General features: G+C 34.1%; 1 protein-coding gene across 1 annotated transcript in view; it reads left to right on the forward strand.

Moving 5' to 3' along the window:
- Nucleotides 1–20,913, forward strand: part of RYR2 (ryanodine receptor 2) — a gene marked incomplete at both ends in the record, with an annotated part of 627,990 nt that overhangs the window by 467,401 nt on the left and 139,676 nt on the right. Inside the window, 9 exon segments of the mRNA XM_084254295.1 lie at nucleotides 395–535; nucleotides 2,032–2,195; nucleotides 4,339–4,417; nucleotides 5,888–5,977; nucleotides 6,723–6,860; nucleotides 13,562–13,639; nucleotides 14,629–14,704; nucleotides 18,449–18,572; nucleotides 19,033–19,148. Coding sequence (XP_084110421.1) covers nucleotides 395–535; nucleotides 2,032–2,195; nucleotides 4,339–4,417; nucleotides 5,888–5,977; nucleotides 6,723–6,860; nucleotides 13,562–13,639; nucleotides 14,629–14,704; nucleotides 18,449–18,572; nucleotides 19,033–19,148 — 1,006 coding nt within the window.

Raw genomic sequence — 20,913 nt, forward strand, 5'->3', positions numbered from 1 at the left:
TTTAGATGCTGTATCCTATTTGTGCTTCTGGGTCACCCTGACATGGGTCCCTTTGTTAAGTGCATGGATTCTAGGAGATTACTCATAAAATTGTGAGTAAATGCTAGCAACTAAAGTAGAACTCCGGGATATACAGACACCCACATAACCTCAAACAGAGTGTTATTAAAATAGTTATTTGTAGAAATGGGTGTTTGGTCCTTATTCTGTGACCAGTGTTAAAGTTTAAAGACATAGTAAGTATACAAAGCAGTAGTATTCTCCAAAATAATGCACATACCATTCAAAGTTTCATTTCAGTTAAACTCATTCTATGGCATTAGAATGCCAAAATTTAGGAAATGGAAAAAAAAAGTCTCTAACTCACTGCTTTCATAATTGTTTTCCCATATAGCTACTGACAAATCACTATGAAAGATGTTGGAAATATTACTGTCTGCCTGGAGGGTGGGGAAACTTTGGTGCTGCCTCAGAAGAAGAACTCCATTTATCAAGAAAGTTGTTCTGGGGCATTTTTGACGCCCTGTCTCAAAAGGTAATTTAATTTTTGTGGGTTTGTTTGATAAAGTAATTAAAAAGCCATAGGTTCATGATAAGAGAGCATTCTTTGTGGAAAGCTGTCATTACATAATAAAGACTTATGCAGATTTATTTTTTCTTTTTTCTCAATTTATAATAAATGTTGAGAATGCAATTTATATTGATTTTACAAAATCGATATGGTAATGTGTTCCTTGTGATCATAACTCTTTTGAATTCAAAGTGACTGAGCATTTCAGGAAATTATGCACATGGTTTGATAAATTTTGGTGCATTTGGTCTTATTTGCACTCAAATCTGTCCTAATCACCACCCCAATCTAAAAAAATCTTACAAAATATAAAAATACAGCATTTCATAAAATTATAATTTCAGGGACTTTTCTCATTTTGCTGCTACAGAGATTTAGTACCTGCACTCAGTATTGTTTCATAGATGTGACATTCCCTTTTAGTTGTCATATTTATAATGAAGAGTATATACTTTCAGAAGGTCAGGGGGTAGTATTTCAGAGAAATTCAGAACAACTCTATGCTTATTTGAAATATTTATCAAAATTAGTTTGAATTCCAAGATAGATATTAGTAGTTGACTGTAATATTATAAACTGGAAGTTTTCTACACAACAAGGGAAGTTTATCTGTGATTACTGTTGATAGATACAATTTTGATGCCTTTTTTTAATTAATTGCCTTTGGTGAAGGGAGAGTCCTTTTAATATAACACATCGAAGACATTTTTAGAAGAATTTACAACATGAATTTTAAATTGAACATTTAAAGTAACTGTGAGACACTTTTTGGGGGGTGAGGGGTAGGAGGGGAGGGATTGGGGTCAGAATGGGGGGGCTGCAATTGTATGGGGAATATAAAAATAAAATTTATTATTTTAAAAAAAGAAATTACTATTTTTGTTTTTAAAAAATTATAAATACAAATTTAACTATGTAACTAACAGAAAAACATCTCTTCCCACATATTTAGCTTATGTTAATTTCCTATAGAATTTCTTTCCTGCTTCAGAATTTTGTTTTCATGCGTTTTTGTAATATAATATGATCAGTTAAAATTTCTTAATCTCTGGACTGTTATCCTTTATGTATTTTTCATATACAATCTTTATAACATAGTGTAGCAGTAACTCAGAAATAATAGTAAGGTGTATGGTGCTCATTGAGTGAAATTATGTTCATTTTATAGAGATAAGTTGTACACAGAATATTCATGTGTATTTCAAATATTAGAGAATAAGTTTTCAGGTCAGCAAAGATTGTATTATGTTCCAGCTGCAATAAATCCAACTGTAATTTTTCTTAGGTTTGATGGGATTTCATGCTATATATTCCATTTCAGAGGAAGAATCTGTTAGGGAGTTAATTTAGCCTTGGGTAATTCGGATGTCCTCCTACAACATTCTCAGCCACAGTGATTATGTTGACAGGCTTTACCAAGGAGTAATGTGATATTATTTTGGTCCTCCATTTCTTCCTAGAAATATGAACAAGAACTTTTCAAACTGGCACTGCCTTGCCTGAGTGCAGTTGCGGGAGCTTTGCCTCCAGACTACATGGAGTCAAATTATGTCAGTATGATGGAAAAACAGTCATCAATGGATTCTGAAGGGAACTTTAACCCACAACCTGTTGATACCTCAAAGTATGGACTCTTTCTATTGCAGCAGATTTTTATTGTAAATGATGTGTGAAGTCTGAAATTGAATAAGGTACTAAAGTGAACTTTCTCTAACCCATGCCCCTTTTGAATTGGTATCCTTTTAATAGGGGTCCCTTTTCTTGGTAAAATGATAGTAGTAATAATAATGATTATATAAAAATCAGAAATAGATAAGATGTACCTTCTAGGATAAGCTTAACATAATTAAGATTCTCTGTATGTAACTACAGGCTAATATCTCTAATAATGAGAATCAAGAAATTATGTCAGCTATATTTTAGGTGAAAATTTACCCTAAATGTTTATTAACACTTGCAGCCAACCTCTCATAGCATCTTTGACTCAAGATGATCCCAGTACGCAGTGCAAAACTGTTTCTATGACTTCAGGGAATCACTTCACCATCACTCCATCTCAGCAGGACCTAGCATTAGCCTGTTAAGATCAGCATCATAAAGCACAGCATGAGATTGAAAGGAATATCAAACTAGAATATTTGTGGAAAATTGAGTGTGCAGTTAGAATGCCGCGCAGTGACAACCTTAACCACAGATAAAATGTCTCTTAAATTGTGAAACTTCTTACGTGTAGTTGAGCAAATTGTTCTACAAATAGGCTATCTTGGTGTTCAGGTGTTTGGAGTCTGAGCAGCGCTCTTGTGGTTACTGTCTTAAGAGGACCTTAGTTTCCCATTTGCAAGGAAAGCTGCTTCTTTGTGTCATGATTTCTTACAGTGACTCATCAAGACCCTAACAAGGTAGTCACTGCATACTGTTCAGTGTTATTGAACTTGGTTGGGAGTTCAACTTCCAGGCTTTTGGGTGGTTCTGTAGCTGATTTATCTTCTGAAACCAAATCAAAATTTCAACCAGAGTGGTATATGCCATTAGTTTGATAATGCCTTAAATTTGCATGTTTGGTATTTGATGACAGTCCTGTGAGAAAAGACTCTACCCCCCAGTATTTGGCTTATGTGATTGATCCTTTGTATCTCTTCCAAAGTAAGTAAACCAAAATGTTACATGTTCAGATTTCTACTTGGGTAAGTTTGTGGTTTGCTAACATACAGTATAATCCAGGATTTTAAAATAGCATCAGAGCAATGTGGTGGTTTGGTGTGGAATAATTAAATCCAATTAATGTGTTGGGCATGTATATTAATTATCTAGACTTGTCCCTCTGGGGACTTCTTAACAGATTAGGTTTATATAGTGATATTAATAATTGATAAAATTCTTTGTTTTATATGTTGTTTCTTAAGTATGTGTATATTCATATAGTTGAATTACTGACTGATAACATTGCTGGAAAAGTAAACCATTTCACTATACTAGATTTTATTTAGAATTGTATCATAAAAGTTAATTGAATTAATAAGTTATATTCATAAGCAAATATAATTAGTTATATTTAATCTCATATTCATATATATATTTGATATACCAAGTCTTACATTTACCATCAGACTTGGTCACCAATTGCATGCTCTAAACATCTGTTCAGTGAAGGGAATCAAGAATAAATGTATCAAAGCATGAGTTGGTTGATTACTTATCTCTGTAATCCATATTCATAACATTTGTAATATATGACCTTTAATATTTAAAATTATTAACTTTGAAATTAGTTTAAAATTGTATTATTCTTAAAAATATGAAATAGGTCAGATTTCAGCAATCTTTTAACCATTTACAGTACTTGCAAGAGAGTTGTTTCAAAAACAACAAACTTGAAGAATGAATATAGAACAGAAGTATATTTTTTAGGCCTACTGAGTCTAACTATTTTGTTATAGATTTCAAACATTATTTTTGTATACTCATTGTCCTCATCTTTGGATATCCTTGAATTATTTTTTTGTATACTATGCTTAACTTTTATTACACATAACGTATTAAGACATGGTAAAGTATGAAGCAACTTAAGAGCAGAACATTATCTACCTGAACATTATCTACCTGATAATATCTTACATATTATTTCTACAGTATGGAAAACGATTCTCTGTTAACACAATTTTTAAGTTATGCATCAGATGGAATTTAAGCAATCATAAACTGTGAGTAATACGATTTCTTGCATGACCTGTGAAAAACCAAGTTTTTTTTCTTTATTTTTCTCACAGTATTACAATTCCTGAGAAGTTGGAATACTTCATTAACAAATATGCAGAACACTCCCATGACAAATGGTCAATGGACAAGGTAAAATTGAGACTCTAACATCTAATTCAGTACTGAATGCATGTAATGACTGGTCAATGCTCAAATACCCCTGACCATGAGAGCTTTATCTAGATTAGAGAAGAACATTTAATTACAAGTTGTTAACATATTATTTACCTCCTAAATAAGAGTATTTTTGTTGATAAAAAGCATAGTTTTAAGAACTCAAAAACTATGAAGTTATAAATATAGTTTCTAAACACTTTTTTATGGCAGTCAAAATTAATAATCATCAGGGCTTTCAGGAAAAAATCATGACGAGTTCAGAAATCTTTTAAGGAAACTAGCTTTATGAGTCATTTTACATTAGATAAAATGTTGAAAATCATTTGTGAGAATTCAGTGGTGGTTTACACTTTCTACTCTGTTGTATATCTTACTACAAAATAGATCTGCAGTTCACTAAAAATAGGTTATAAGACAAGATGACATTTTATTTGCATTGTCAAAAAAAAAAAACAATAACAAATGAGTACTAAAGCAGTTACAATCTGTTGACTTAGGTCCTATATTCTGTAAGATTTTCTAAAGGAATAGTTTTTCCCAAGTAGTCACATTTAGCTTGTTCCTAGTTCAAACTTACAAGAGATGATGCAGTTATCTAAAATATGCATGTACTTATTTGATGAAGTAAAAACCCGACAGCAAAGGTTCCCAAAAATATTGTTATGTATAAACTCAGTGTTGTTCTTATACACTTATGTTCAGTTTCAATCCTTACCTTACCAGTACATTACTCCCAGAACCCCTCATTTTGTTTTGCCAAAGTCTGACTCTTTGTTCAGTAATTTACTAGGTAAGTCACTAAAAGTGTTTGTTTTATATAAAGATTCTATTTGGTACCGAGCTGGTGGCACTGGTGATGAAGAGGAATACTATGAGAAAGCAGTCCTAAACTATTCCTATCTAGTAACTCAGATTCTGCAGGCAGATATGCAGTGATACAGAGAGACAATGATATGTACAAGATTATATGGGCAAAATAATTTGGAGCAAATATATTGAGAGGTAATTAGATAAGTAGTGGACAAAGCAGGTACATTATTCAGGGAAGCTTCTAAATAAAATAGCATGACCCAGTTTTCTTATTTAAAGTAATGAACCTTTCCATATACTTTGCAGAGGGGGATCCCAAGATGTGCCAGAATAAATATCATAGGGGCTGTGTGACTTGTATAATCCTAGGAGAGTGCCTGTTGACACAATCACAGACCTGAGTCTTTTAAGGAAAACTGTGTGCTTTTTTTTTTTTAATCTCTGGATTTTTCCTAGGTGATTATTCAAAATAATATTGAGTAGGATGGAAATCATACTGACTTATGCTGGACAAAATCCAAATCTCCATCTTTATTTTGGTTCATTTTAGACTTATTTTAACAAATATGGATTAAGCACATACAACTTATACTCTAAAATTAATTCATGTAAACAATTTTGATTTTTTTTTAGTTGGCAAATGGATGGATTTATGGAGAAATATATTCAGATTCTTCTAAAGTTCAACCATTAATGAAGCCATATAAACTATTATCTGAAAAGGTGAGGGTTTTTTTTTTTTTTTAGATTATATAGTTTCAATTTTTTTGGAAAAAGTTTTGTTATATCATTTCTTATTAAGATATTTTCTTTGATATATATGCTATTTTTATTGCTATAAAAAGATCCTCTGTTCCCATTTTCTGTCAGTATTTAATTGGTCATTCTCATCTGTATAATTATTGTCTATTCAGTCTTGATTTTTATTCCTATCCTATGTTTTAAGGGATTTTAGAAAACATTGTTACATGCTGAAAAGTTTCTTGATGAGGAATAATTTTTAACATGCCTATTTATAAATTTTGTATCTTTTCTTTTGACTGGGGGCGAGTAGTCAATATCTTGACAAATGAAGTGAAAAAATTTCCTAGGTTGGTGCTTAGGGAGGAGGTGTTAATTCTCTGTTGAGTTGGTAGAAAAGCCTTCAAACAGGTATCATATACTCTGGTACTTTCTCTTAATTCTGTTTTTCTTTTCTAGTTTCTATAAAGTATCAGAAGCTGCAAAATTTAAGGAAATTAATGTCCATGCTAAATAAGCAAGGATCACGCTTGTAACTTTAAACTATATCTCAGCTTATTCTCTGTCTTTCAAAATGTTGACTCTATTTTCATCTTTAAGTAAACAAGGCCAATCAAAAATTTTTAAAGTGAAAGTCTATTTCAGGACAAAGCATTAAATATTTTTTAAGCTTTCATTTAGGCTCATCATATTCCCTGTCTTGTTTTTTATTTATTTTTGTTTCTAGGAAAAAGAAATTTATCGCTGGCCAATCAAAGAATCCTTAAAAACAATGCTGGCTTGGGGCTGGAGAATAGAAAGAACACGGGAGGGAGACAGCATGGCCCTTTACAATCGGACCCGTCGCATTTCTCAAACAAGCCAGGCAAGAACCACAGCAGTGAGCCCACTGTTGATGTTATTTCAAAATAATTTTAAACTTGCATTTGATGCTTGGGTTTTTCAAAACATAATTTGAAAATTCGAAAGACTGATATAAAGTTTAGGAGGGGGGAAGTCATGTTCTTTTTTATGTAGTTTTCAGTGAGGTTAAATCTTGGTTGAAGGATTTAACCAAGAGTTTATAGATAATGTCTTCTTTTCCTATCTAGTATGTCTAGTACCTAAGAGTACTCAGTGATAGAGTCTTGAACTTGTACTAGTGAAGGCTGTAGAGCTGTTCATTAGCTACAGTTTGATTGTCAATAGAGCTTTTTCTTTTCTGTAAGAACTGATGTTGGCTTTTAGGCAGCAGTGGTGTGGTTGGCTGGTGATCTAGACCCAGAACACAAATGGATGTTCCATACAAGAGAGCCTGAGCATCTGCCCTCTTGTCTGTACCTAGACAGACAAAATAAGAATTCATAAGATACATTCCCAGTGCTGCATGGCAGTGGTCAAGGGTGTCTGGCCAGTGTAGCAAGTCATCGGACTTTATTGCTCAAGGTAGCAGAGGAAGGTACAGACTCCACTGGAGGTCATAGGGTTCAAGGGGGGAATCCTTTAAATACCAAGTATTCAAATGCTCTCACAAAGTTACTGAACTGCTTTCCTTTTGACCCCCTCATTTCTCTTAGGAACTAAATCTGTCATTTTCCTTTTCCATATTTCTCTGGTCACCACATTTGGTGTACACAAAATATTTTGCTTATTAGTGCCATTTATACATATAATGTTTTTGAAAAAAAAGAAAATGAGCAAATACAAAGCTTGTGCTTCACATATTTCACAATTAAAATCTAATTTTCAAGTAGATTAAATTAAATTTAGGCATATTTTACATAAAATTTTCTTAAGTAGCACATGATCAAGCTGTAAATGCATATTTTATTTTTTTAAAATGTATACACACATTTGTGATTATATTTCATTTTGTTTTCCTCTTTTAACAAATATTAAATACAAATTGTGTACTCAGCAACAGGGCTACAAAGACAATAAGATCTAGCTCTAATCCTAAGGTCTTACAATTTGCTTTTGGAAGTTGTCAACTTAAACCTACACAATACAGTACAATGTAGACCAATACTATGGCGAAGGTACTGCAGAGTACAAAGACTGACTGATCTTTTTGTTTTTCCTATAAGTTGAATAAGAAGTAGAAAAATCACTACATAATAGAGGCAACTTTAAACTTTGCTAGGAAAAATAAGGCAGATTCACTCACTGCCCTTATAGCAAAAATGATGTGCTCTGATTTAAAGTCGTCTATTGCTTACATTTCTTTTCTTCTCTCTTCCCCATAGCTCCCCATATCATTCCCAGTGCACATTAACCCCTCAATATATTTTATCAATTGATAACCATCTCACCACCTTTTAAGTCTTACATGTTTTATAATAACCTGTAGAATCTATGATATATTTGTTAAAATCCTATATGATTTCAAAACATTAGGTGATGCTTACTGCTGAGGCATAGTATACAGGTTAAGAAGCAAGTCTCTGGGGTAGACCGGTGGGCCTTCAATCCTGGGAATGTCACTTAATCTGCTTGACTCAATCAATATTAATGGTTATTATCACTGTTACTACTTAAATAATTTTAATGCCAAAGATTATTTCATTAAATTGTGTGACTGCAAATTTCATAATTGATAATACATAAATTTGTAGTCATAAATAAAGAATATTTCTATGAATACCAGATATGGAGAGTAGAATCCAATAAATGCTGCAAGTATATTTATAAACCCTGTTATTTTGACTCAGACATCTTTAAGCATAAACCAACATTTAAAAATATTTTAACCAAAATTATCTTAAATTCTGACAGTAATTTCTTGATTACTAACTTTATAGTATTAATAAATTTTCAACTATCCTCTTGCCCAACTTCTTAATGTCTTTTCTTCTCTCCATTGCTAGTTTCCCATGTAATTATGAAGATATTTTCTATGATGGACTAGACAAACTCTTTTGGATGAATTTAGTGACAGTTTATAGTAAAAACATTAATGGATGAATCAAAATCATTTATCGACATAATTCTGGAGCTTGGTATTCTCAGTTTCCTTCCACTGCCAGGAGTCTCTCTATGAATTAACACTGGCCTGTGTTCAACACAGCAAGATCTGGCATTGCCTGCCTGGGGTGATCCTGGGCTGGCCACTGACTAGCTAACTACGTGAGTGCCCGCCAGCTGGTCAACATCTCCATGCTGCAGTTTTCCCATCTTTAAATGAAGCATATTAGAGAAGCTACTTTCATATTTTTTGTGAGGATTATATATTATAATGTTGGAGTCAATAGCCTTATGTCAACAAATATTAGACCTAATTATTTTCTCTGTTATTTTTGGATGGATCAGTGACATTATCAGTTTTTTGTTACCATGAACACCACAGGAAGACATGCATTAGGACTTACAAAACTTATCACTCTAATTAGGGTCTTGTAATTTGCATATATAAGGCAACATAAGGGCATGGATGAAGCCATAACAACTTGATAGAATATGGAATATAGAAGTGCAGATATTATTAGGGATGAGGAAATATTGACTAGAAGAGGTGAAGTGGGTAGATTTTACCTCCATGGCAACTTCAGCAAAAAGGGAAAACCTTTCTAATATCAGACACATTCTACAGGTTCTTAACATTTACTTATTTGCCTCCAAATTTTATGTTTGTCACTATTGCAAATAATGAGTGGTGAACAATATTTAAGCAAATGAAACAGATCTTATAGCCTGCTGTGAGGAGGAGGATGGCAATGAAACTTCTGAAAAGTGTTAACTGTGTCAAAATAAAATACAGGGTGATATCAACAGATATTTTTTGAGCACTTACTATAATCTAATTATTCTAAACTTTTCAGATAAATCAGTCAGCAAATAGGACAGCAATCTCTACTCTCATGGAACTTGCGTTGTAACAGGGGTAGAATACACTAGTTATAAGTGAATTATATACTATGTTAAATCTGATAAACAGAAAAAATGAAGCAGCATGGAAAGGTATATTGGGAATACAGAAAGAGGACATTGAATAGCACTTGGGGATGAGCTGTGACTTTATATAGAGTGGACTCCATTGAAAAGATAAACCAAATCACAAATCTGAAAGAGGTGAGGGAGGTAGAGATGTGGGGGAAGATGATTCCAAGCAGTGCACAAGTACTTATTGAGAGTGTGGCCTGCTGTGTGCGAGAGATCAAGAAAACCAGTGAAGTTGGAGCTGAGTGAGAACCAGGTGGAGAAGTCTCAGGAGCCCAAGGATGTACTGGGGGACATTTTGGGCCAATTTAAGGAACTGCATAAGTGCTTTGGAGTCACACAGAATTGCTTTCAACACTTGATTCTGCTGCTTACTGTTTATGTATTATGAGTTTTAAAATGACTTGCCTTTTTTGAACCTTTTTTCTTTTACTCATTTTTAAAATGGTAAAAATGTAATATCTGTTCAGATTTGCTCTGAAGATTAAACTTGTGCTGTTGTCATAACCATTTGCATGGTGGTGGCAGTTGTTAATATCGCTAATAGGATGAGTTTTTTTTTTAGAATAAAAATGTTTATTGAAGTAGTGTTGATTTTCAACACTGTATGTTTTAGATGTATAGGTCCATACCTCTACTAATGAATGTTATCACAGCATGCTCACCACCCAAGCACTAATAATCTTCTACCATGGTAATATGACTAGAGTTAATTAAGTTAATGTTAAATCTCCTAGTCCAGAGATGGTTACTTCAGGTAACCTGAAATTATAGAGGGCCCGGCCAGTTCTTTTGATTTCTGTGTACGTAAAGGAGAGAGACAGTAATGAAAAACATGTAAAAAAGAAAATCTATTCTTGAATATACAAATATCTATTCACATTTTTAATGTAAAATTAAATCTCAAATAACTAACTAAAACTAAAAGAATATAAATTTTAGTGATATAAGGAACATGGTCTAAGAGAATATTAAGTAGTAGGAATTTTATTTTAGGAACGAATGAAGTTATTGGTATCTATTTTATCCATTTATTCAGTAAAAATTTACCGTCTATTACAATTTTTATCAGTTTTAAGACACATTTGCCAAATTTAATAACTGTGAGATTGGGAGCCTTTCTATAGTCCTAAAGTTGATGGAAGATGGTTTGTGCTGGGCTTGGGGGATTACCCACTTGAATAAGGCTCAACCCCAGTCTGCACATTTTTACTATACAGTGGAAAGGCTTATAACACAGGGCACACAAATTAAATATTTGGAAAATATAATTCTAACAGCAGAGTGGAGAATCAGTCGGGGAAGGGGGAGATTGAAAGCAGAAAGACCAGCTCCTTCGGAGGGATACTGTAGACATCTCCCCAAAAAACAAAATGAAGCAAAGATATTAAATATGTGAATTAAAGACAGTAAAGTTGTAGGGAAGTGGATGTATTCCAGAGTATTTATTGGGTAGAAGAGACAGAATTTTGTGGCTGATATAGGATAGTGAATGAGGGGAGGTAATCACAGGTGTTTGCCATGGATTTGTACTGGGATGGCAGGGCTGGGTGTGGGAGTGGTCATGTTAGAAGAGGTAGGAAGTACACTAGTGCTGGAGGATTTGGCAAGAACAGAATAATGCATTTGATTTTAGCTGCTGTGGTAGACAGAATTATGGCTCCCAACGATGGTGCTTACTTGCTGGAATCTATGAACATACTGCTTTACTTGGACTTTGCCAAGGTGATAAAATTTTCCAGTGTGATCAAGGTTTAAGACCTTGAGTTGGGGGAAATTATATGAAATTATTGGTGGGCTCTACATAATCACAAGGATCCTCAGACATGTAGAACCTTTTCTGACTTCTGATAAGGGAGAAGAGACTACAGAAGAATGGTCAGAGAGAAGCAATGTTGCTGACTTTAAAGACGGAAGAAAGGCACCATGAGCCCAGAAATGCAGGTGACCTTTAGAAGCCAGAAAAGACAGGAAGAACATTCCTACATAAAACCTCTAGGGATGATCACAACCCTGGTGACACCTTGATTTTAGTCCACTATGGACATCTAAAATTTTGTGATGTTTTAAGCTTTTAAATTGGTGGTCATCTCTTACAGCAATAGAAAGATCATATAGATACAGAATCCCAGGTGGAAATAGCAGTAAAGTGTTGAAAATTTAAGTCTGGAGCACAGGAGCTCAATAGGCCAGATCAATTCATATTTGGCTTACTAAAAAATGGTGGGTAAATTAAATATAAAAAAGTAGTTATGGATATGGCCCCTACAGAGAGTATTTAGAGTAAAGAAAGAAGAGTGAACCAAGAAAACCACAAATACTTAAAGGTAATTTATGGAAGAGGAGCTGGAGAGGGAATTTGAGGAAAAGTTGTCAGAGAGCAAAGTGGAGAGGCTGTAAGCTGGTTTCATAGCTGTCATGACTTGAGGGGGCTAGTGAGTGGCAAGGGAGTATAGCTAAAATCTGGAAGGACCAGGTGGATGAGAGCTAGAAAGAGGACCTTGAATTTACCAACTTAGAAACTAATAACATTTGAGAGGGAGGTTAGAGTAAACTGATGGGAAACTATATATTTTGCAGTATGTTGGAGGAATGAGAGCTAACTGTGAGAGAGAAGCAGCGCTGTGGTCAGACCACCTGAATGGGAATCCTGCCCACTGGGATTTTAGCTCTGTGATGTTGGGTAGATCACTTAAGCTCTGGTAGTACAATTTCCTTTCCAGCGTACTTAAAGGAGAAAAGAATATGTGATATAATACATGTTCCAGATTCAGATGGTACTGAGAATGGTGATGGTACAGAAGCCAAGGTTCAGTCAAAACTGAGCAGTAGTTTGAGTATAAACCCTAAGCCCATTATCAATGAAAGCATGTGATACTCTCCCTTTTGCTTTATAAACATGACTATTAACTATATTCTACTTTTTACTTCTTTTTGTGATTATGTTTTACAAGAGAATAACCACAATTGTTGAATATATCAAGATATAATTTTTGCTTCATAAGTATGAACCAGACATTGCTGTGATACACTTGCACACAAAACCTTTGGATAGAATGAAATAAGAGCTTAGTAAATTAAATCTTCTCACAGTTGACAAGATATGTTTAATTTTTAAAATCCCCACATTAAGAAGTTCAAGAAGTTACCTGGTTATTGAGGATATCTTTGTAGATCATTAAATACTATATAAGGTACTTTTAAAATTAAAGACTTAATTGTATTTTTTAACATTTGACCTATAAAGACGTTTGTAAATATTAACCTCTTTGATTAACCATGGCTTGTATGAGGAGTAAATTTTATTGCAGCCAATGAGAATATGCAAGATGTTAAAAATATAATGATCATGACTAAAGCAGTATTTAGAATCTCGGATTTACTGCCCAGTTTGTTGAATTTTATTACTAACTTTATGGAATGGCCAATCCCTAAGATTTTGGGATATATTATTAAATCATAAATAATGGTTAAACACCCACATACAATTTAACTTGCCAGATACATTTGCAAAGTCGATTAGAGATACTGCTCAGTTTTATCTGAGGAAACATTAAGTTTGTTTACCTTATATTTCTAAAGTATTGCTTTAGTGCCTCTCTCCACTGAGATTTTAATGTGACACTCTTTTTTTTCACATAAATTATTTAGGTTTCTGTAGATGCTGCCCATGGCTACAGCCCCCGAGCCATTGACATGAGCAACGTCACACTCTCCAGAGATCTGCATGTAAGTACTATTTACTTTTTAAAATATCACACAAATTTAATTTTAAAAAAGCATATTGTATCATTTTCCAGCATGTATTTTTCAGTATGAATTGTTTGAATGTGGTGATCATATAAAGGGTTCAGGGAACTTGTAGATTAAGTGCCACAATTGCTCATTCAAGTATGTGTGTTTCAAATTGCTTATTCAGGGAAAATGATCACATTTTACTTGCTCCCACCATAGTTAATCTGTTCTCCTATTTTATTTGTCACTAAGGAACCTATTTTGAAATGGGAGATTTGAGTGAAAGATAAAATTTCTTTCCAGGAACATAAGTTGACAGGTCAATATCATGATCAAATAGTCCCAGAGAAATAAATATATAAAGATAAAATCTATGTGTTAACTTGTTTGGCATGCCCTTTGTCACTACTCTGTATGAATGGATTAAGATGGTAAAGTAAACTTAAAATTCAAAAGCAAAAACAATCTCTTTGAAGTAATTTTGTCACAATCCAAAAACCACAGGAAGGTTACCATGGCCCTTCCACATCTTTTAAGAGCTGGGGGCACATATCAGTCTAGACTGCCCAACCTTTTATCTTTGCATTCAATGTTTGACATGATTTAGATTATCTTTTAAATCTCTGTGAACTAAAACAAGAATTTACAAATGAATATTTTCTTTTCATTAAAGTTCGCAGCTATTTTTGATGTCATCATTAAATTAATAAAAAATGTGTTTTTAAACATTATCAATAGCATTGACTGTTCCTATCAAATCATCTCTGCTGTTCATACTGTAGAATTTCACAGATCAATATAATTTCCTAGAGTTTGGGTTCCAAAAAGACAGGTATATTTGAATATCTTTCACATACATTTTAGCACTAACATACAGTGGTTTATTCATTTAAAGCTATTTTGATATATATTTAAGGTAAAATTACTCTATTTTATACTCATTGTAGTATAGCTGAATTGCTAAATATTTTGTTTTTTTTAAGGCTATGGCAGAAATGATGGCTGAAAACTACCATAATATATGGGCAAAGAAAAAGAAAATGGAACTTGAATCTAAAGGTAATATTTCTAAATATTCTCATTAAAAAACTAGTTCTACTACATGAATATGTGGCACAAATAGAAGTCTTTTTAGCACTAAAATCATAATACCTTTATTTTTTTTAGAATTATTCAAATGTGACTCTAACAGTTTCAAGGTGGAAATTCTATAATCTCCTGACTGGTAGTGTATATTTACAAGATAAATAGTGAAATGTTGAAATTAATCCTGAAAGTCTTAATCATTCTTCTTACTCCATATATGCTCTCCCTTTTAAAAGAGAAAGTAAGTTGTTAAGACCAAAATAACAGACCAAGGGCCTCCCTGGTAGCGCAAGGAGTTAAGACACAACCTATGAAACTATCTGCAGCCTCTACAGCGCGAGTTCGATCTGCTGGCCAGGTAGCCACCCACATGGCACAGCAGACCTCTCCTGACTCACTCCCCTCAGTAGTGTATTTCAGTTGATCAGCCTGTTCTGTTCCCCACTCTGTCTCTGGTGGACCCTCTCACCACCACCCCCACACCTCTGGCCTGTATCCCAGCTCTTGTATGCATAAAACAAATAAATCTTAAGCAGCAAACAAACAAACAGAATAACAGACCAATAAGATATTAAAATATATAGCACTGTATGTATCTTGACTGTTAGTTTATTGAGACTAACTAGTGATAGAAAGAAATGAGTCTTGGAAAGAAAGGAGAGGTGAGCAGTTAGAAAAGAGAAGACAGTATTAGGATAGAATCTGTATGTGTCTTTTCTCAAATTTGTTCTCTCACCTGGAGACTTTGACATCCACTTCATGTTTTTTGGTTTTTTTTTTTTTAAAGATTTATTTATGTAAGCACTGGGTACAGTCAGAAGCGTGAGAGGGTGAGAGAATTCACCAGAGACAGAGCGGGAAATGGAACAGGCAGAATGACTGAATTACACTGCTGAGGGGAGCAGCAGGCCGCAGGAGAGGTCTGCACGCCATGTGGGACCCTCGCCGGTGGCCAGGGATCGAACCGGTGCTGCAGTGGCTGCAGGCAGTTTCTCAGCCCATTGCTCAACCGCTGTGCCACCAGGGGAGGCCCAACATCCACTTCATGTTTGATGTTCTGCTGACTCTGTTTCTGAGATGTGGGGGGGAGTGTGGGAGGGGCCTGTCATCTACTCACTGGATTAAGAGCCATTTAATCAGTCAGATACCTAGACACCTTAAAGAGTCAGTGCTGAAGCTGTGGATTTAGTTTCCACTCCATTCTGGGTTCTTTTTGTTTTTTTAATTTATTTATTTATGCATATAAAAGCTTGGGTGCAGACCAGAGATGTGATCCTTGAGAGGATTTACCAGAAACAGAGGGGAGCAGAATAGGCAGATATACTGAAATACACTGCTGAGGGGAGCAGCAGGCAAGACAGGAGAGGTCTGCTGTGCCATGTGGGAAACTCCCTGGCCAGGAATCGAACTTGTGCTGCAGAGGCTGCAGATAGCTTCATAGGTTGGGTCTTAACCCCTTGTGTCACCAGGGAGGCCCCATCCTATGTTCTTTTAATCATTCTTAAGTTTGTTTGCAGAAGATTGATCTGCTTTGGAAAAATCTAAACAGAATATTACAATTTTACTAGATCTTCTTACACACTTGCCCAGGTTATCTGTTCTCAGTGCCTTCTGCATCTGCTATAAGAATCTGGAGGAGTATAGGGGCAGGGGATCAGACAGCATAAGGGGTATCTCATTAATAGAAATAAAGAACTAGAAGTCTAAAGCTATCACACTGTCCCAAATTAGTGAAAAATGTAGAACACTGTCCTTCCTTTTTATTCTTCTTTCCCAGCTACCACTCCAAGTATTTGGGACTGTGATGGTCTGTTATCAAGCCAAGAACAGTTCTGGTATTGAACAGTTCTGACATTTTAGCATGAATGAGTTCACAGGCCAGTGCTGCATCCTGGGAATTAATGCATATTCGTTTACCTCTCACTTTTAGCTCATTCCCTTCTGCCCTTTCACATATTGTTACACTCATAGTAAAAATGGGCACGATGAGGATTGGAGGAGCATGGCAGTCACACTGCTACTAAGTGGCATAGCCAAAGACATAGCTTCTGGCCTGTTAGGTGACTAGACTCTCTGGCCTATCTCAGTCATACAGTCAGAAGTTGTTAGTGTTCTTAGGATTTTTAAGGTATAATATCTCTCTCCTCTCCCTCTCTTCACCCCATCTCACGCTCTTTCTCTTCCTCCCCCCGTTTCTTCCTGCCTACCTCTTTCCCTCTCTCCCAACCTTTTTTCCTCTCAGAATAATCTATTAGAATCTGCCTCAAAATCATTGTGGACTAAAATTAAATTGCCAAACTAATTTTTTCGGAATAAAGGACTAAATGCAATATGGAACTCCAAATAGGTGACATTTGTGGGGTGATTAAACTAGATATTTTATTTATGATTTTTTTAAATTAAAATATCCTGTTAAATTACATATTTGATTATGACAGAAGTTAAATTGTTCCCAGAAGTCAAATTGTCCCCAATGCACTTAGTAATATAGTCTGTGTCCTTCTTTCTGTTCAAGAGTATTTTAGTATTGTCTTCTGACAGTTGTTCTATGTATGATACTTTCAATGTCATCCTCTGTTAACAATCATATTATAAAAAAAACTGATGGGTCCTTAATGTGCTTAATATTTGTTGACTTGCTTTTACTGTCTCTTTGCTTTTATGATTTTATATTGTCACCTAGTGGTCAAAAGCTTCAGTGCATGTTTGCAAGTTTAGTCGAAGCAAGTTCTAAGAAAACATGGCATTTCCTCCTTTACCTTTTGTTTGTTGTTCTTTTGTGTAGGGCAAATTCAACATTTATTATTGCTTTAGTAGCTTATGGCTATACCACAACAGTCACTGATTTAAGAGGTTCTATGTTGTCGCTAAATTTAAACAAAATATTTTCAATTAATATCTTGGTAGTCTCTTAGCAGTTATATTTTAAGGAATTTCAACATTCCACACAAAATATATTCCCTGCATGTTTAATAAACTTTACATTTGTAGTATACTGTGTGGTTTATATTGCTGCTTGTTTGTAAAATATTCCTTATACCATAGCTTTACCCTGTAATTATATACATTTTTGAAATTGTTATAATTTTGATAAAATTCTTTATCAAAATTTCTAAAAATGTTTTTCTCATTAGTTTTTAAAATATAAATACTTCCTATAGGTCTTAAATATTTAAAAAAATCTTTTGTATTTCTCATCAGAAAAGGTATGCTGGAAAAATACTCTTGCTATTTTTAGTCAGTCAAATATGTATGTTATTAGATATTTAATGGAAATCATCTTTTAATTAAGCAAGCTAAGTATGAGCTTTGTGTATTTAGAAATATGTGACTATAAAGTACTCTGATCTGGGAAGCATAATAATAATCTAATTTTTCCCCTTCTTTGTGGGCTAGAAAATGAAGCATGTTTCTTGAACTGTGACCTATAATTTTACTAGATCCAGTCGTGCATATTTTAGTGCATATTTGCCTTCTTCACAATAAGAGTTCATTTGAATAGAGAGAACAAAGCTGCATAGTCTTTCTTTGAACAGTTTTCCTTAATAATTTGGAACATGAAAGCATTGGCAGAAGAAAAGATTTATGAATTCTGTATATGCTATGGATAGAGGATACAGGAAGTTCTTCAGTGGATTCCTGTTATACACAAGCTGTAGCTCATTGTAGGTTAATTTCTCATTTCTCTATTGTGTTCTTGTCTTGATATTCTCTTAGGAGGTGGAAACCATCCACTGCTGGTACCCTATGATACATTAACAGCCAAAGAGAAAGCCAAGGATAGAGAAAAAGCTCAGGACATTCTCAAGTTCTTGCAGATCAATGGATATGCTGTATCCAGGTAAAAGCATACCTGTTCCATGTATATATTCCTTTTATTAGACAGAACATTTAAACATTCCCATCAGATCTAATGCTGAAAATGTGTTTAATGACCTTTCTGAATCATAGAGCTACTATATAGTATGTCCAAAATACACACTGCAGAAACATTAATGTCCTTAACTGTTGGCCACCCAAGTTCCTTTTCTGTTTATGTTAAATTCCCATTCATCATTTAGGTAAAATCCCTAAATGACACTGTCTTTCTAAAGGCAACATTCTATTGCTTAGTAGAAGAGATACTTCTGGTTTGTATTAGATCCAAAATAGTTCTTATAAATCTCATTTTTGTCTTAAGGTACAAGAATATTTAGATAACATTCAAAATTTATTTGTACGTATGTATAAATAAAGTTTTACTTTCTTCTACAATAGTCTTTGTAGAACTTGATTTCCATATTTCATTTTTGCTGTTATAGAGGATTCAAGGACCTAGAATTGGATACACCTTCCATTGAAAAACGATTCGCCTATAGTTTCCTTCAGCAACTCATTCGCTATGTGGATGAAGCCCATCAGTATATACTGGAGTTTGGTAGGTACTACAGTCCTATTACTAACAACTCAAAAGTTTTGTTATTTTTAATGTTTATAACTTCAAGGTATAGAATAGCACAGGCTACTGGACTGTTTGTGGCCTATTACTATTACATTGTCTGTGTACTCTAAAACTAACGAGAATCTAAAAGTCAATAGTCAGACACACCTATAGGGCCTGGTAAATTCTGACAATTAAAAAAAATAAGAATTTTTCCTCTTACGTTTATTGGCATTGATTTTTAATTTTGAAAGGTACATTTGAAGGACATCAAAATGCAAAATGCAATTAAATCTTTCCTTATAAGGTTAATTCCTCTGCTTTAAACAAAAAAAAAAACCTAAAACTTTATGGATTCCTAAATTTTCTAAACCATGTGATGGCCTTGAGAGTAGCTTTTGCAGGGACACACATTTCTTCTTGACTATCTGCAATGCAGAATACTTCATTATTCTATTTAAATGAATAACCTCCATTCCATCTGGCCCGGTGGCACATAAGTTTTAAAAGAACTCCTTACTTTAAACCTTAGTTTCAGAACAAATCATCAAGCCACCTCTCACTGTTGCTGTCTTTTTAGCCTTCTCAGTATCATTGAATTAAAATTCAAATTGTTAATTACTCACCTTCATGTCAGATATAAGGAATTAGAGTTTGGTGCCTTTTGAGTAACAGTGTGCTTTTCTGTTGGTTATCTTTTTATTTTCATTTCTACTCTTAAAAAGTTTTGTTTCTGTTTTAATTCTCATTCTTTCTATTTTTCAACACCTGTCCTCAGTGCCTCTAGTTGTAGATCTTTTAACAATACATCATTAAAAGACCCTTCTTACCAAGGGTTCTTCCTGCTGTTTTCTTTTCTTTCTTTCTTTCTTTTTTTTTTTTTTTTTTGTTTTGTTTTGTGGGAACCTCACTGGCGGCCAGGGAACGAACTGGCCTTGCAAAGGCTGCGGGCAGCCTCCCAGCCCCGCACTCAACTGCTGCGCCACCAGGGGAGGCCCTGTTTTCTTATTAGTTTTTGGTACAGCATCAGAGTCAAATTCATAATTATTTGATTGCTATTATTTTCTTGTTTCTGGTCTCATAAATGTGATTAAAGATTTTCTAGCCACATATCCTCTTTTTTCAGCTTGCCTCATTATCTATTGTCCAAGTGCTGTATTTTCACTCTCTTATTAACCACCTTTTTCACAATATGCTAACTAATTTATAATATATAATCTCTTTGTAACTCATACTTTAAAAATATGATTTATGAGTCATTCTGATTATCAGCCAAACAAGTCTCAATTAATGAAATTTGACCAAAGAACAAAAAATGAGACCATGTGAATTTTTGGAGCTTTATGCACAAACTAAGCATAGAAGCTTCTGATCCTCATTTTAAGTAGCTGAATGAATAGCAATTCTGGAATTCCATCTTCATTTTGGCAACGGATTGAAAAGGGAAGGGAAGAGTAATCATTTGGCAAAAGGGAAAAAAATTGCATTTCCCCCCTATTTTTTTAGCTCCCAATTATGTCCATATCATTGCAATTAGTATAGTTTATAATTACTTCTCCTATGCACCTGAAGTATCCTGTATAAGCCTGAAGGAGGCAATGGAGACCACCTTTAGGATAAATGCTTTTCTTAGGTCAGACAACTCTTCCTTGAAAAAATTTTCTAAACCTCAGGGAAAACTTTTGTATTATTGCTTTGGTTATGGAAATTACCTTTTGACATAGCTGTACTTCTTTATTTTTAACAGAATGTTCATTTTTCA

Source organism: Talpa europaea, assembly GCF_964194135.1.
Source record: "Talpa europaea genome assembly, chromosome: 14".
Classification (NCBI taxonomy): Eukaryota; Metazoa; Chordata; class Mammalia; order Eulipotyphla; family Talpidae; genus Talpa; species Talpa europaea.